This window comes from Rhea pennata, chromosome 14 (assembly GCF_028389875.1).
Source record: "Rhea pennata isolate bPtePen1 chromosome 14, bPtePen1.pri, whole genome shotgun sequence".
Lineage (NCBI taxonomy): Eukaryota > Metazoa > Chordata > Aves > Rheiformes > Rheidae > Rhea > Rhea pennata.
Genome location: NC_084676.1, coordinates 3,886,871 through 3,904,080, shown reverse-complemented (window position 1 = coordinate 3,904,080; position 17,210 = coordinate 3,886,871). Strand labels below are relative to the sequence as shown.

General features: G+C 37.6%; 1 protein-coding gene across 1 annotated transcript in view; it reads left to right on the top strand.

Annotated features, from left to right (window-relative positions):
- Nucleotides 1-17,210, top strand: part of RANBP17 (RAN binding protein 17) — a 164,036-nt gene that overhangs the window by 110,343 nt on the left and 36,483 nt on the right. Inside the window, exons 21-23 of the mRNA XM_062587700.1 lie at nt 3,825-3,913; nt 10,140-10,247; nt 12,827-12,909. Of these exons, the coding sequence (XP_062443684.1) occupies nt 3,825-3,913; nt 10,140-10,247; nt 12,827-12,909 (280 nt within the window). The remainder of the gene's footprint in view (nt 1-3,824; nt 3,914-10,139; nt 10,248-12,826; nt 12,910-17,210) is intronic.

The following is a 17,210-nucleotide window of genomic DNA, read 5'->3' as shown; positions in this document are numbered from 1 at the left end:
CATTTTTTAAACACATTTATAATCATCAAATCTGCATACAAAATGTATGCTTAGGTTTCTTTTCCAGTGAGATCAAATATAACTGGCTTAAGTAATTATTATGCACTTTTCTTTTTCTCCTGCTTCCTTCCTCACTTTTTTTATACGAATAGGAAAAATGTCTAATATTAAAAAGAGTGTGTGGTTCTTTTTTTTTTTTTCCTCTGAATTTCTGGTTTGCCCTGACGATCCATTCGCTAACGTATCACCCGGCTGGCTTGCATCTTAGGAGACTTTGCATGACGTCATTAGGTTAGATAAAAACGCACAAAAAGAAGTATCGGAGGGAAAAGCAGTTAAATAGCAACATGCTATCTTTAGCTGGTTTGTAGAAACTCCGTGCTGTTAAATTATTTAAAATCCTTGATTTTCAGCTTGCACACATTAAAAGTTTTCACACTAAGTGCCAAATGTTGCAAACAGCACTTTAACAGAATGATTTTGCTTTGATCCCTGTAGCAGTTCCTGAATAATTTATCACAGGTTATTGCCTTAATTCTGGAGAGGGATAGAGCAATAAAGGCAGATGAAAACACTCCAGTTGAAACACCTTGGGGCCTGCTCATTCCTCTGACACGGCTCTTTTGTTGGAACTATTTAGAGGTTATTAAGACGTGTCTCCAGAATTAAGAGTATGCTGTAAGGATGAAGACAGCCATCTTAATTCTGAAGACAAAGCGCAATGACCCCCCTCACCTTTTTTTTTTCCCTCTTCCCCCTCTGTTGTTATTATATCGTAGAATTATGAGGGTAATATTCTGGCTGCAACCGGTAGTGCCACGATAGTTAAGGGTCTGTCAGGCTCCGCCTGGCTTAGCTTGCGCCAGGCCCGCAGTGGCAAGTCGCAGGCCTGGGTTACTGTTGGGGGGGGGGGATTTGGTTTTTTTACTCTCCTCTCAAATATTTAGACCCAAATAGCAACGTTTCTCCAAATGGGTTTATTGTAATGAGCCTGAAGGAGGCCTGCCGCCCTGAGGTCCGGGGAAGGGCCTTGTGGCGCTGGACCGAGTGGCCCCGTTTGGGAGGAAGGGCGTGCGTGAAGCCTCGCGCCCCGACGGGCTCCCCTCGCCGGCTTTCGCGTGTTCGCTGCTCTTCGCCTCCGATCTCAGTCGTTGCAGAGCGTCGCTGGTGCTGCCGTCAGCTCTCCCTTTGCCCCGGACGTGGCTGCTCTTCGCTTGTGAATGAAGCAGTGGCTTAATGCATTATTCAAATTACTCTGCTAAGTTCGCAAGGCGCTTTGAACCCTGCAGGGGGACGGCTTAAAAGTAGATGTACAAGTGTGTAATACTGTTTATCGTTAATAATTTTTATGCACGTAGGTGCTGTTTGAAACCACATAGTGGGCTAATAAACCTGAACGTCTCAGGAGTTCAGTATTTCTTCCGTCAGCTCTTGTTAAATGTGATTTGAGCAAGCATGATACCTGGCGTGATTTTGGCTCCTATTGGAATTAAAATTATTTTGTTTTACCAGCGACTTAGACGGAGCGGAGTTTATCTCGGGGTATCGTAGCGTTGTATCCACTGTTGGGAGTTTGCGTTGTTTCCTGAAGCTGAGTTCCAGCGGATAACATCCACCTCGCCGAGCTCACTGGGATTTCACGGGGCAAGAGCATTACGGAGCTTTATAGAGCGAGTTTGTTTCTTAAGAGTAGTGCCATTAGTAGTTCTCATTAAGTGTTCTAATAAAAATATCAGAAATTAAAGAATGTAGACCAAGAAATCTAGTTAATGCAATAGTTGGTCTTCTTTCTCTGGACTTTCATACTCAAACGGTGTCTGACATGACCTGGTGCTTGTGTAGGTTCCCGCAAGGTCTGGGACCACGGCTTAAAGAAGGTCGCACGTCCGCTTTTATTGAGTAGTTTTTAAAGTCTCACAACTAAACCGTTTCCTACATGCATTTGCAGAAGAATGTTTTCTTACTACCGGTTGTTTCTTTGAAGAAAAAAATAAGCGTGTTAGAGGAATATGCATTTGGTTGCTTGGCTGTTCTAGAGGCCACAGTAAGATGGTGGGTTTCTTCTCTCTGAGGACATCCTCAACCAAAAGCAAGTTCATACCTGCCCGGGAGCTGCAGCTCCCTGGCTCCAGCCTCGTCTCTGCAGTCCCGCTTGTGTCCTTTGCCGTGCCTGGAGAACCGTGAGCAGTCTGGAAAGATTTCTCTTCATCTGCCTTGTGTGTATATATGTGTATACACATATATGTGTATGTACATATACATATGTACATACACACACACTCAGGTATGTGTAGTGTTGCATCTTCGCATCCCTTCCCAAAGAAGTATAAAATGTTATTGCCTGGCTCTTAGATTTTTGTTTTGTTTTGTTTTGTCTTGTTTTTTTGTTTTTTTAACTTTTGGCCAATGTATCTGCTAAATAGTTATTTTCTGTGTGGACGAAATATATGAAGTATAGAAGTATAGATGAATATAAGGTTACAGTTGTATATCCCATCCTCTCTGTATTGAACACTTCCTCTCTGGTGGTTTCAAAGTCCCATTAAAGTTAATGAGAGTTGAGACCTCTGAGCATCTTGCAAGTTCAGGCCATTTCACTGCACAACAGAACGGAAATGCAAATATTAAAATATTCCTAGCAATCTCACCAGTGTTTGATAGCAAATCCAATTTATTCTCAGATAAATCTGTGTGCATTCAAGTCCCTTGAACTAATGTGTCTGCATGTGAAAAGTAGAAATGAGCCCTTGTTGTAAGGGTACATTTGCAGTTTATCAAGGAATCAGCCATAATTTTTATGTGATCAAATTTTTATGTGATCAATTAAAGTTAGTATATGAATCTTACCTTTCACATTCCTCGACCTAAAAATATTACATTATCCCCAAATGCTATATATTTGAAAGTTTTCTATGTATGTGCTCTATGCCATGCTTCTGTTTTGTTTTTTACCAGCCTCTGCAATACTGTGGTATTTCATAATGAAAAAAGGGCAAACCCCAGCTGTACCACATGGATAAATTTTATTTATACTACTTAGTTGTCCAAAAAAAAATAATACTTAGGTGTAAATATATTGCAAAGTTTCTCTTTTTTTGAATATTTTTTTCTTGCTAGTGGTTTGGTATTTTTACTGATTTCTATTAATTTTCCTGAAACAGCCCTTAAGTAAGGGCTAATTATCTATATATAAAACATTATTTACTTTAGAGCTTGAAGGATTCTGAACCCATTTTTCAGTCATTTAAGAAAAAAACATGTTTTCATCTTGGAATTAATATAGATAAAGAGATTTTCATGGTCTTCTGTTAATAAAAAAAAATAAAGTCATTTTTTTGAAGAAACCTACCTTGGAAAATGACTTAAAAAAAAAAAAGTGTACGAAAATAACAGTACAATAGGGATCTCAGTGTAATCTTAATTGTAGCTTCTGAGTATCAATTAGCCTTACACCTCATTTAAAATATTACAAACTTAAATTCACATTTTATTGTTATTGTTGCTTTTGATATATTAATCCAGGAAGCACTTTTAAACTTTAATATGCAGTATTCATATATTACGTTTTAATTTGCATTATTCATTAGTAGTGTATATTGAATAATCAAAAGCATTTCCAAAGCGTTTTGCTGGTGTTACCACTGCAAAACCCGTGGAAACCCTGGTTGTTAAAAGAATCTTTGTGTCTCTATGGAAGAGGGCTTGAGCGAGACATTTAAACTAATGAATCAAAATCAGATATGTGGTCATTATTGGCTGATTATTACTCCATCTGCTCTGTGCTAACGTGAAAATCAATTACTGTGTCTCTTCCCCACTGACAGCGTATGTTGATCGGGCTGGCAAGAGACCTTCGAGGGATTGCCTTTGCGCTGAACACAAAGACCAGCTACACCATGCTGTTTGACTGGATGTATCCTTATTACCCGGTGACAATACCAGCTCTGTGCACAGAGGGACACCAGGCCCCTTGCATTAGTTTAATAGGATGGCACAGCGGGGAAGAGGAAACAAAGCTAAATGAACTAATGTGTAATCAGCTAAAATTACAGCACAATGGCAACCGTGCAGTTAGCCGGGAAGGACCGCGGAGAGGTCACTTTTCTGGTGTGTCACACTAATAATCTAGCAAACATATCCAAACAGTTTCCCCCCACCCATGAGTGCGTAACGTTTTGATTAAAAAGATGATAATTAAAAAGAAAAGCTGCATCTTTGATTCAAAACGCAATGTACCTACATTTGGTTCAACATCAAAAGTGTTTTTAAAAAAAAAAAAAAGTGCTATCCGGGGAGATTTGTCTTTCTGGTGTGAATCATGTCTTTAATTTAGTCAGTTACTTTCTATTTATGTCAACTTTATTAATATCACAACACCTGCAGTCATCCTGATCAGCAGAAAATGGGCAGCCTTGGAAAACAAAATCAAAATCTTTAGATTGTAGTTTTCCGTGGTAAGTAATAGTAAGGAGACTGAGTTTGCTTTCCAGTATTGTGTACGTTTTTCCTGGTATGCCAACGAACACAGTAATACTCATGAATATTTTCTTAATGCTGTAGAAAAATATTTTTTTCTGAGTACGGTAGCTATAATTTTCTCTTTTCAGGCCCAGAGTTATATTAGTAATAAGCTATGAAACATACAATGAAAGAAATATGAAAATAGTGGTTTTATAATTTAGGTCTCCCAAAGCTGTCAGTTGTATATTTGTTTGTTTTATGGACAGAAAAGATAACATACAAGTACAGTTGGATGCTTCATTAGAAATCAGACTTTTAAAAATATTTTTATTTTAAGCCGATAGTGAAAATCAGCTGTTTGCTAATAATACCTCTGGAGCAGAAGGAAGCGTGTGTCCGCGTAGCCTTGCGATGAGAAAACTACCCCGAGCAGCCCGCAGGGCCGTACCGCAGAGGCTGCCCCGCGCTGCGAGCCGCCCGTGGGTGGTGGGACCGTGCAGCTAAGCCCGTTTCCAGCACTTCGCAAGCCTGCGGGTGGCTCAGTCCTGGTGCAGGCTCTGATTGCGTGACTCAGCTTAGAGGAAGAAAGTCCAAAAAAAAAAAAAAAAAACACCTGTATAGCCTTAATTTCCTGTAGAATTAGTGGGAAATATCGCTTAGTTTCAGTTAGTTTCAGTTTTAGAGGACTGGAGAAAAGATATGCTGAAATCACACTGTGAATTAGCATCTCATTTGTTAGTGGGCACCGTTGGGGTAGGTTTAACTTTATTAGTACTGTCTGTACTTGTGTTTCTCTAAAAATTAATAATAAAACCTGGAAGATGTGTGAAAGTAGTTTATTTAATTTGGCCTAGATAATGAAAATAGATCAGGATTGCTTACGTTTCAAATTCATTTTACTTTGTTTTTCCTACTAAGGCATGGGTGTCATGCCTCATCTTCTGTGCAGAACCACAAATTTCAGTTGCTGGAGGAGAAATAACAGTGACTGACCTCCTCTCCATTTGAAAGAAATGGATTCAAACCCATGGAGGGGTTTCTTAGGCGTAGATCCAGGATATCTATTCCTCAGGACCCTTTCCTGATTTCTTTTTTAATCATTTATTACTACCATCTTATTAATTAATTCTATTAAAAAAATTAGCCAGCCTCCAACTTTTGCACTTTGTTATTCTATATTAACAATAAAAATAGATGAAAATGTATTTTTTTTGTAATTAATCCACCAAAAGATCAGACTTTCTCAGTTTTGTTTCCCGTGCACAGGTTCAGAAATTCTTTCCTTATCACCTTTGGCTATAAAGAATAAGTGCATGCTTCTGCTCAGTGGATTTCACCTCATTTGGCTGAGTTCAGCTTCATCCAGGTATTGATCCAGAGCATTGTAGTACAATAAGCTGCTATTATCGCAGCTTGTATTTACTGTATATGAAGACAGAAAGGTAAATGGGAGGGGAAGAGCTAGAAGGAGGGGAGTGTCAAATACTGCTTTATTGTACTGTTTGTGTCCTCGATTAACACTTTTTTTTGTAGTATTAAATATAGCATCAGAAACTTAAAATTGGTTTTAATACCAAAGAAAATATGTTTTTTCAAACATTTTTTCTGTAATATTTGAAGCCCTACGATTTCAGTACTGAGAATAGCAAATACAGAATATTAGCCGAAATAAATCTGATTTACGTAACTTGTATTTGCTAAATACCTAAGCAATACAAAGAGACAAATGATAAAAAGCTGAGCTTTCAATACTATAGAGTGATGTTTATTCTGTAGTGAAGATAGTTATTAGAAATAGTCACTTGTAAATCAGTGGTAGAAGAACATACTGATAAACTTTTCAAGTGATCTTGAAATCTCTGCCATAACAAAACAAATTGCACTCTGATCTCTCAGGAGGGAGAGAGATTCCACTTTACTCCACTACTGACCCAAGTGTTTGGAATTTAAGTTTTGTCCAGCAGATGGCAAAAACGAGCAGAAATGATTTGCTGTAAGTCTTTTTTTTTTTTTTTTTTTTTTTTTTTTTTAAGCTGTTGTATCCCCTCTTTTACCATTATGAAAGAGATACTAGGATCGTGGTTTAGAGGTGAATTGTCAGGTATGCTGAAGCTGCGCTAGATTGCCAAATAGGGCTGTTTTGTAGCAGGCTTGCTTATACTAATTGAGTTTCCCTAGCAAATCAGGCTCCTTGGAAAAAGGCCAAAGGCTTTTCATAATTGTATTGACAAGAAAATGAATATGATAAATGGTGTTCATTCAGCTGAGACAAGATTTATAGTTTTCCTCTGGCAAGGGTTGAAGAGAAAATACTTATAATAATAGTAAAATTTGTTTTAAAGTTGTATTAGGTGATGTCTCAAAAAACTTCATTAAAATATTTCCAAATATTTTAAGCAGTTTCAGATGTTAAGTATAGCATCTTCCCAAAGTGTTCTACTAATGAAAGATGAAGAAAAGCATACGAACAAAACAAAAACAAAAAATCCCTTGGATATGAAAGTCATTTATTCTTCCTGAAATATTGGTATGTCAACCTGTCAATGATGATTCCAGTACCGCAGCTTTGGAAAGTTTATTCGCCTTTTGTATTCACAAAATGCGGTCTCTGTAATTTGTAGGTCAGTTGCGAACATGCAGGTGTGACCTCAAAAAAACGTATGCCAGTTTGAGTAGAAGCAAAATCTGTTTTTATTTACAGTGATCATTCTACTCATATTTCATTCTACTGTTTACTCCAAGACTACTTGGGTAAAATGTTGAATGTTTCATCTGTTTTCTACTGTGCTAATGTCAGGCTGAAGTCTCAGATCCTTGGTCTTTGCAGTCAGGTATGTCCACTGAGATTCAGTTACGAGTTCAAGGCAATAGTCACCTTTTTGTTACTTAGATAGTAACCCACAGGCAATTTTTTCTCTGTTCCATCTAGTTGGCTGTCAGTATTTAAAGGCTTTTGTTGTCTGTAAAGCAGAGAGGTTGCAATAAGAAAATGGGCTGCAAGGATTAAATTCCTAGGTTAACTCAGGGTTGCACTCAGCCAGATGCCACACGGTATGTATGTGTGAGGGCATGAAATTGTTGAAATTGTGTGCCTGTATAGAAATGTCTATACATGTAGATATCTAGATACAAAGTTGATAGAGAAGTGGTTTGTCACTGGGGTGATCTGTCTAGTAGTCATTTCAAAGTTCCAATCGCCGTTGATATTTGGGTATCTGAGTATATACTTTTTCAGATGTGACTCACTCTAGAAAAAGCAGAACAATCTTTTCCCCAAACTACCATTGTTACTTACTTATCCAAAGTTGTATCATGTTTCTTCACAAAAAAAACCAATGTGTGGTAATAAGATGGCTTGTTCAAAATGATTTTGTTTTTGAAGAAGTTGAAATTACAAGTTTACATGTTTTAAGCACTCAGAATTAAGTGCAGACTTGAAAGGACCCATCAGACAGAGGCAGAGATTGAAGTTGCCTAATCACAAGAGAAGAGGAGGACACATTTTCCCATAAACAAGGCTATCTGATCGGTAATCTGTTTGTAATACCTGTTATTGTTAGTTGTATTGATGTAAACCTCAGCACCAGGCACTTTGTATTCCTTCCAGCTTGAATGGTAAAACTGACTTCTCAGGTTTAGTTCATGCGTTGGCCAGATTCATTGAAGCTTGTGGTTTAAGTCACTTCAAAATAACATTGTATGTTAAAGCCAATTTATTCCACTTCTTGGATTTTTACAAAATAATGAATTGTCGAACCATTTCTGTTGACTCTACCTTTTATAAAACTATGGTTTCTAGCCTTTACATGTCAATGCGCAAATCTTTGAATGAAGGCAGCCAGTTGTATTGAATATGTTGGCCACCTTCAATACTGCTGACTGATCTTTTGGTTGTAGGGAGATGCTATCATGTTACTCTCCCTTCCCTCCAAAGTCTGAAAAGGCAATTGCTTCCTAGCCCATGCAGGTCTAAAAGAGGGCTTTGCAGCATCCCGTCGCGTCCCAGTTGTGTATGTTAGGCTACTAAGAAGGCCAGGGAGGAAGCATCAGGGAAAGGAGTAGCACAGTTCTGTACCTTACATGACATCTGCTGTGTTTTGAGCATCTTGATCATCATCTGGTTGAGAGTGAGCCAAACTGGGAGTCCATTTCAGAAGAAATGGAAATGGCATTAGCGAGTTTATAAAGGTATAAGAGAGGTGACAGGGATCATGTGTGCCCTGGAAGGGTATTTTAGGTGAATGGGATTTGGATTATTGCTGAATAGCTCTACCTGGTGTAGAATTTACCAGCTCTACCTGGTGTTAAATTGTCCAATTTAAAATGTAAAGAAGCCCCCAAAGGAGAAGAAGACAAGATCTAAAACTCTATTTCATGTCAAAAGTTTACTTCTGCTGTATATAATTTATACTTCCAGTGTCTTGAGCAGCTGACAGCAAAAATGCACAAATCTTTAGATATCTCAGACAGCAGTAGCCAAAATGCCTTCTGTCTCCATAGCACTGTCATTCACCAACCATACCATGTCTGGTGGCTTTAGCATCCACCAGAAGAGGTTTATCGAACTAAGATGTAACCACGTCTACTTATCCTAGAAGCACGTATACTCTTAGGCATTGCAAACTTTATTCCGAGACTTCGTGTTAAGTGCTTGATCTGTATTCCACTTTGTAAGATACCAGGTAGTTTCCTTTATGATCTGAATAGGCAGTAGCGTTTTCCTAAGAATAGCCACTTTTTCTAACGAGGTTAAATAAGGCACAATTATATGACAGCAAAAAAAGTTAAAAATGAGAAACGTGATGTTGGTAGAAACCATTGGCTAGATAAGCTAGATGATATTTTAATAGCAAACTGTTAAAACTTCATGTTTCAGTGTCATAAAAACTCTTGAATTCTTTGCCAGTAAAGCTGTGCTAACTCACCTCCCTTTACCCGTTTGTGTTCTTATCCAACCAAGCTCTATTTTTTTTCAGCATGTTGGGAAAATCAGAGGTCAGTTTTATATCAAATCATTGCATCAAGTACTCTGATCATCGCTCACAATTTTTTTTTCAATTACATTGTAGAGTGTAATAAACATACCATTTTACTGAATTCTTTTAAATTCTGCTTTAAAAGATCTGAAATCTCTTGGATATTGAGCAAACAGCTTTCCAGAAAGAGACTTAGAAATCTGCCTTTGCTATTCTCCCTGACATAGTTTGTCTGAACTCTCATCCTGAGTATTCTGGAAATAACTTCATACAAGGGAATTAGTCTTCACCATTTACATAGCAAAGATAATTCAGGCCTCAGGATTTGCTAATGTATACATTTTTGTTGTTTTTAAATGAAATTGCTCTTTATGACTTCTGTCCTTCATAAAAAGAAAAGTTCATTTTATATCTGTGCTAATAGGTTAGTTTCACGGGTACCAAAGGATTTCCTTTTCCTTTGTTACAGGTACGATGTATTAACCATTTCCCACTTAACCATTAATGTTTCCAAAGAATTTAATCTTCCGGGCACGAACATCCCTAAATTTGTAATTTTGTACACGTTTTATGTACCTGTCAGAATAAGCTGCCAGAGCTCCATGTCTGGCCCAGCTGTATAGCAATGTAGTATAAAATCAGAGGAAGTTGTTTTGGAAGACTTTGTTTTGTCAGTATATTCTTTAACTAATTTTGTTGAAGATACCCTGCGTACCTCTCTGTTCTGCAAAGAGCTATTGAATTGTGGTATCGTGAACCTGCGTGTACAACCCCTATCTTGAAGCTGATGGCAGAATTCATGCAAAATAGGTAAGAAGCCCATGAAAATGAGATAAACGGTGTGCGGGACAACGGTATAACGTTCCCTGCTCCATCTTTTTCTGTTTTGCTTATCATGGTGATGTTTAACTTTCCAAACTTTAACAGTGCTATTTGCTTTTGTATTTTGGAACAAAATTTACAAACCGAACTTAGCTTTCAGTATCATTGTATTATTTTTACCAAAATGAAGACAAAAAATCGATTGTTAAGGATTTATTACAAGAACACTTGAGAGACTGATGTGATTTTGTAATAAAAATCAATGGAAATGTATGCTTTAGGTAGGGATAAATGCTGACTTTATAATCAAATATCTGAAAATAATCTGCACTCAGGATTTGCTAGAGGCTCAAGTTTTGCCTTAAGCCAAGCAGCGTACGTATGTGCCTGTAAAACTGCAACTCCCTTTCCAGTTTTTTTCCTCAATTCTTCTCCTAGCCAAAATAGGAAAGAATGTTATCTAAAACAGCAATATCTTTAATCAACTTGTAGGTAACTTTTCCCATATCTCAAATTTTCTCTGCGGGATCACTCGAATGGCCTCAGAATGATTCTGTGAGGTGGTATCAATACTTTACATTGCAGGTGTTAGAATGAAATTTCTGTTTTACCACAAGTAAAAGAACAATTTATTTTGGGAAATTATCATTACACTTGGAAATATTTAGAGCAATGCCCAAAGGAAAAAGAAGGAATTTGAAATGAAAAATTGATAGTTAAAATGATCTCTCTGCTAGATATCTTCATGACCAAAGTAATTAGGGTTTTCAGCAGAGAAGCATGTGTTTTCATCATTTTTCATTTTGCCTTGCAAATTGAACTTGCAAAGGAAAGAAGTCTGGAAAAAAAAAACTATTTGAAGTCTGGGGAAAAAAAAAAGAAAAAGCTTAGTTAAACCTGTAATAGTTTAATTGGTGCAATGAAGTTTAGACCCGTCTCCCAGTCAAAAGCTAGCGCATATAACGTGCACCTGATTCCTGAACGGCTACATGGACCTTAAGGCAGAGTTCCCCATTTCTGGTTTGGACCGACGTGTTTGCTGTGACTTCCTCTTGTGTTTGTGTAGGTTATGTCTTTTATCCTGGTAGTAATGTAACAGATTGCTGGAAAAGTTTAATCTGTTTTTATTTACGGTACAGTACACAAGTAGTACAATCTAATACTGCTGCAGCTTATTTCAAGGAGAAGGTTGTTAAAACCTAAACACGGAGCTTTAATAACAGTAAACAAAAGCAAAGAGGATCTGCAACAGTAAGTCTTATGCAAAAGACAGCTCTTCAAGCTACTTTCTGTATTCATGTTATTCTTCTACCTATTGATATTCAGAAAATCTGCTTTGTTCCCCTTAGAAAACATCATCTGGGATGGAGTTTTTTCATGAGTTGTGTACTGCATTAGCTTTTACAGGTTAGAATGCATTATACAATATACTTCAACATGGTTAAAATATGTTGCAGAGTATCAGATTGTACATTATGCCATTCTGATACTTGTTTTTTGTTTGGTTGGTTTTTTTTTTTGTTTTTTTTTTTTTTTTTAACCTCTGCCAGCCATTATCATTTGGTGCATATCAAATACACGGGTGTTTTATACAGGGCACATTTTACTCATTTATAAAGACCCAGATTTACTGCAGAATTTGCAGCAAAGCACCCTGCAGAAATAGGGATTCAGACAACAAAAAACTGGGATTACAGCAAAGAAAGGTACCTGCTACTCTCTCTATGCTAGGGGGTCGTACAAGGACTCCACCTACAATCAGAAGTGCCAAATACATCAGCCAGGCAATACTCTGTTTTATATCACACAGTGATGACTCCTTTGCCATTCATTCTAAGTAAAGATTAAGGGTAAGTTTTGTTTATTTAGAAGCTTAAGACCTATGTCCAAATTTGGCTTTTAAGTGCTTAATAGTTTTCACTTAGGCCTAAACTAGGAGTTAGGCAGCTTTATCGCATAGACATGTTGGAAAGATGCCACAGAGGCTTTGGCAAGATCTCTCTTGCATGTCCAGATTGGGAATAGAATGGTTCTTTTGGGCTTTGCTAATATATTTGCACCAGGTGAGAGAACATGATGCAATCTTCTTCAGGTCTGAATTGCCATAAAAAGCGTATGTTGCAATTTACATCAGAGAACTGGCTTATAATTGCCACAGATTTTAAGTAGCAGAATAACCAGTAGGGATTAGCTGATTTTAAAAGCAAGACAGATGCAAAAGGAAGGATAAAAGTATTGCCTAACTGCTTGGATGACGGAAGCATTGTAGTACTCTGCTGAACTGCGTGTGAACACCCGATGCTCACCACTCGCTATGCAAGGCAGTGTGCGCTGAGTTCCCACTTCTGGTTGAAATTGTTTTGTCTTTTGTCATATGATTAATATGATTTTTTTTGCAGTATTTTTAGATAGCTGTAGTGTGCACCTAATTGGATTGAAACCTACAATTAGTTTATCAAATAATTGTACTTTGTAATCAGCAAATACGTTTTTTTTATTTTAGGAATGAATCCATTGCAGGTTTCTGCTTCGATGACCATCTGAATATTTTTGCTGTTATTTTTTAGATCGCAACGTTTAAATTTTGATGTGTCATCTCCAAATGGAATTCTTCTCTTCAGAGAAGCTAGTAAAATGATTTGTACGTACGGTAGGTATTCATTAATGTTTTCTCTGCAGTGTAATTCTTTGCCTGCCTTGTGATCTAAAAATCCTGTTAGCTGTATTTCTGAGTGTTAATGGGTGTGTGGAATATGGAGCAGGACTGTGATATATACAGTGAGTATCATCCCTTTATATAGTACACAGCTTTTTGGTCCAGACCGTTGGAACTCATTTACATTCACAGATTGGGTTTCGTTCCTGTATCACTGTTACTTGTATCATTTTTCTGACTTCTCTGCTTGTCTTCCAGCAACTGTAAATATACGTCAGCAAAGATACAAATACGCACCGGGTGCTTGATCTAGACTACTGATTGATAGGTGTGGGTTGATTTTATGTATTCAAATTATATTTCAGCAGTTCCAAAACATAACAGAACTGTAACGGCTTTACCCTAGAGCACTGTTAAAAGTGTTTATAATAAGTTGCTCCATTTTACTACTCCCACTCACGCGTGCAGCTGCAACAGGTCTTTGACACCAACCGTTTATATTAGAGTTAAGATAATTTTGTAGCTTGCAATTTTGCATTCTAAATATTTTGAAAGGAACATTACCAAGTTTTTGTAGAGCAGTGTCATTTGTAGTTTGTATAAACAGGAAGAATCATAAATCATAAATGACTCATAAGTGTCCTGTTACTTTTGAAGAAAGAAAACTGGTGCATCGAATTTGTTATTACTGCATTCAGGTTGCATTTTGGGGGCTGGAAATTGTATGTGTTACATTGCCTATATGAAAAACTTCAAGTGTAATTTTGCATCTCATCTTTAGGGCAGACAAACAGTATATGCAGAATGCATAAAGCATTTACTTGCAGCAGAAAAAATTATACCCAATGAACTCTCACTTCCTACAAAACCATTTCTCTGTTTCTTTTTCAAGTATACCAAGGAGTATGGTGCCACATTTCTTGATTGTGTTCTTGGGTAAATTTATTAGAAGATTAAACAAAATAAAAATCAAGTTTTCCGTATAAGGAAGACTTCCTTATGTAAGGTGAACTTTTAGATTTTAATCTTAGTTGCTGTCAACTTTGTATTTAATTTGCACTTCATTGCTGTAAGCTTTATGCTTAAAAAAAAAAAAGTGTTGTTGCTTAGAGTTCCCTTGTCTTATGGTTCCTGGTCCCATTGCATTTAAATTTTTGTTTCCCTTTGTCCGTCTTTTCCCCTCAATCCTTACCATCTTTTCTGCCCTGATGAAAAAGATGTCTTATCACTGGTCATCCATTCATCTGGGTTGTCAGCATCCAGTTTCTAAACCTTGCTGAGTCAGCCACAATAGTTGGCTTCAGCGTGTTTCATTCATAACTTATGTCTACAAAACACTTTCTTAAAGAAACCTTTTGCTCTTAAATGCAGCTTTTATGGTGTGTAGGTGAGGTTCAGAAAATTGTCAGCCCTGAAGTACTGGTAGCTTTTGTGCCTGGAGAGCTGACATTTTCTGGTTCATGCTAGAATTTAATTATGCATTCTCGGGAAATCTCAGGACAGTGCAGATTTAAGATTTAAAGCTAAGGCATAGAGCTGTGGAGCCTGCTGAAGCCTGTACCAAACACCTATTGCCCTGTTCGTTAAATGATGCTTTTCACGGAAGGCATGTGGCAGCTATGGCATCTATTTGGAGATGTGGGTCATAGAAAGATGTGAAAGGACTACTAAAAGTGGAAGAAAGGTGGAAGTGGAAGAAAGCTTCCACTGAATGTTTTATGTATTTTCCATCAATGAATTTTTGAGAGAGATTTCTTTATTCAGAATCATAGTTCCTGTTTGGGTAGGAGGCTGTTGGTGTTTGGGCGGTTGGGGGGGGGTTAGTTTACTTTTAGAACACATTTCTATTATCATCAGCTTCTGAAAGGGCTCTGGATGATGTCTTTCCACCACTAAGGAAAAATTGTTTTCTCTAGTGTGAGAGGTTTTACTGCCCATTGTAAGTATTTCAAGGTACTACAATGAATTAGCCTTGAGTAGTTGCTATTAAAATTTTTTAGCATTTATCAGCAATTGCCATTTTTGAGATTTCCATTCTGGGATATAGAATAGATATAATTTGTTTAGAAATCTCTTGTATTGGATCCATTGCTTTATTTCTGTGTGATCTTTTGAACATACAAATCCCTATAAAAATGCTGATACTAAATGAATCGGTGTTCATTTCAAATGCTTTTCTGAAAACCTTAATATCTAAATTGTGCTTTAAAGTGTAAAGAAAACTTTATAGTAATCCATTCATTTTAGTACAGGATTTTCCCTACTTCTCTCTTATGTGTAATGATGTACAGAACATGTTTTTTTTTGTTTGTTTGTTTTTTTTGTTTTGTTTTTTTTAAAAAAGAAGCGGGGGGGGGGGGAAGAAAAAGGAGGACTTGGTTATTCTTAAAGTTCACTGGCAACAAATTAAACAAGAAAAAAAATTTCCAGTTACAGCTTAGGTACACCTGGAACCTTCTTGGTCTGTAAGTGTAGGTATATATAAAAATGTGGTCTGATACATATCTCTGCACTGTCAACACTCAGGCGAGGGGTTAGTAACAGAAGCAGCATGGCATCAGATGATCATTCTCACCAACATCAAAACATGGTTCATTAGTGGTAATTGTTGTACAACTGAGTTTCCTGATCCTGGACAACTTGATCAAGGCAGTCTCGGATAACACGCAGATACTGTTGTGCAAATGGGACCTTCTTCAGGTGATGAAAATCATTTGGAATTTATTTTCTGTGTGGCTTTGTTCTCTGTAAGTCCACTCTCTCCTGTACCGTTCTTTAAATGGGAATAACTTCTCTGAACAAGCATTTGGTAGCCTGGAGTATGGCACTTTCTTTTCACCTTAGTTTTGGTGGAAGTTTGTGATGCCCGTTTATGTACAAACCTCCATTTACTATCTCTGTGTTCTGTAAAATGTATCCTTGGGTTTAAAAAAAAAAATGGAGAAGTCAGTGGGTTGAACTGTTTTTTTATGTGGGGTGTGGATAGGTATGTGTGTGAGTATGGGTGCTGAAATCTCTTTTTTACTCCAGAGTAAGTATATACGTTTTTTCCTCCTCTAGACTGGTGGACAGTAATTACTTATGCTCTGATGCAAAACAGGAAAAAATCCCCAAATGCCTATTTTTAGGGTATGCTAAGCAGCTTCAGTTGACAGTGAATACATTTTAAAATACATTTTTTTCCTGAAAATTAGCACCTCAATGAGTGCTTAATTCTGCTTAACAGATCTTGCCTTGTGTTCAGGGACCTACTTCGGGCTGATTCATCGCGGATAGTGGTACAGCACTGAAGACGAATTGCCACCAAAGTGTCTTTGTGGATGCTGTGCGGTCACGGGTGTACTCCCTGGTGCCGGATGCACAAAGCCCATAGATAGTCGCTTGTCCTTGCTGGGGCTGGGCTGCTGCTCGGCAAAGGGTGTTGGGCCTTGGCCGTTGGGGCTAGAGCCAGCCTGACGGAGTGGGAGAGCGATTAAATAAGCAGCTGAGAGGAGAGAATTGAAAGGGTTTGGCACGGCCGAGTCTACCGTTCCTCACCCCCAGGATATTTCACTTTTAATTCTGTATGGGCAGCTCTCCTTGCTATGTGTCTGTGGACTCCCAGTTGTGTAGGAATGGTGTTTCGGTGCAGCTTGGGAGCATCTATTTCTTGTTCTGTGGTTTCTTTACATTTTAGTAAACCTCTTCCCTTTCATTACAGGAGACTGACATAAAAATAATACTTTCAATATGCTGTTTTTATTTATCTACATTCTGTCATGATATACTTTGATGTAAGTTTTTAATTTTGCTTCAGCTTTCAGCTGTTGGAGCAGTTACTGCTCAAGGTCAGCTAGGAGGTTAGCCACAGCAGCACAAAACAATTTCCTGCTCTCACAGCCCAGGTAGCATTTGGATGTGGATTAAATTTTGCCACGTTTTCCAGTAGCCAGACACAATTATTTCTAATGAGCTTTAAATTGCTTCTCCAACATGTATTTCAAAACTTAGTGGGGTAATCCGTTCTGTCTAAACTTAGTTGTAAAACTGATTCTTGCTGTATAATAGGTATTTTTAATCAGCAGCTTAGTTTAAAAGTGTTCTCAGTTACTGCTCATCTCCCCTCCTTTTTTTCACAATCGTCATTCCGCAATACGGACTCAGACTTGATAGCCTGTTTTTTGTGGCAAATTTATCTTGGCTATGTGCGTGTGCTGATTTTTTGTACTGATTTGAGAGATTTTACACGTGTTTTGTTGTTGTGGCAGCTTTAAAAAATTGGTTGTGAAGCTAGCTCTCATCTTTGATTCATGTTT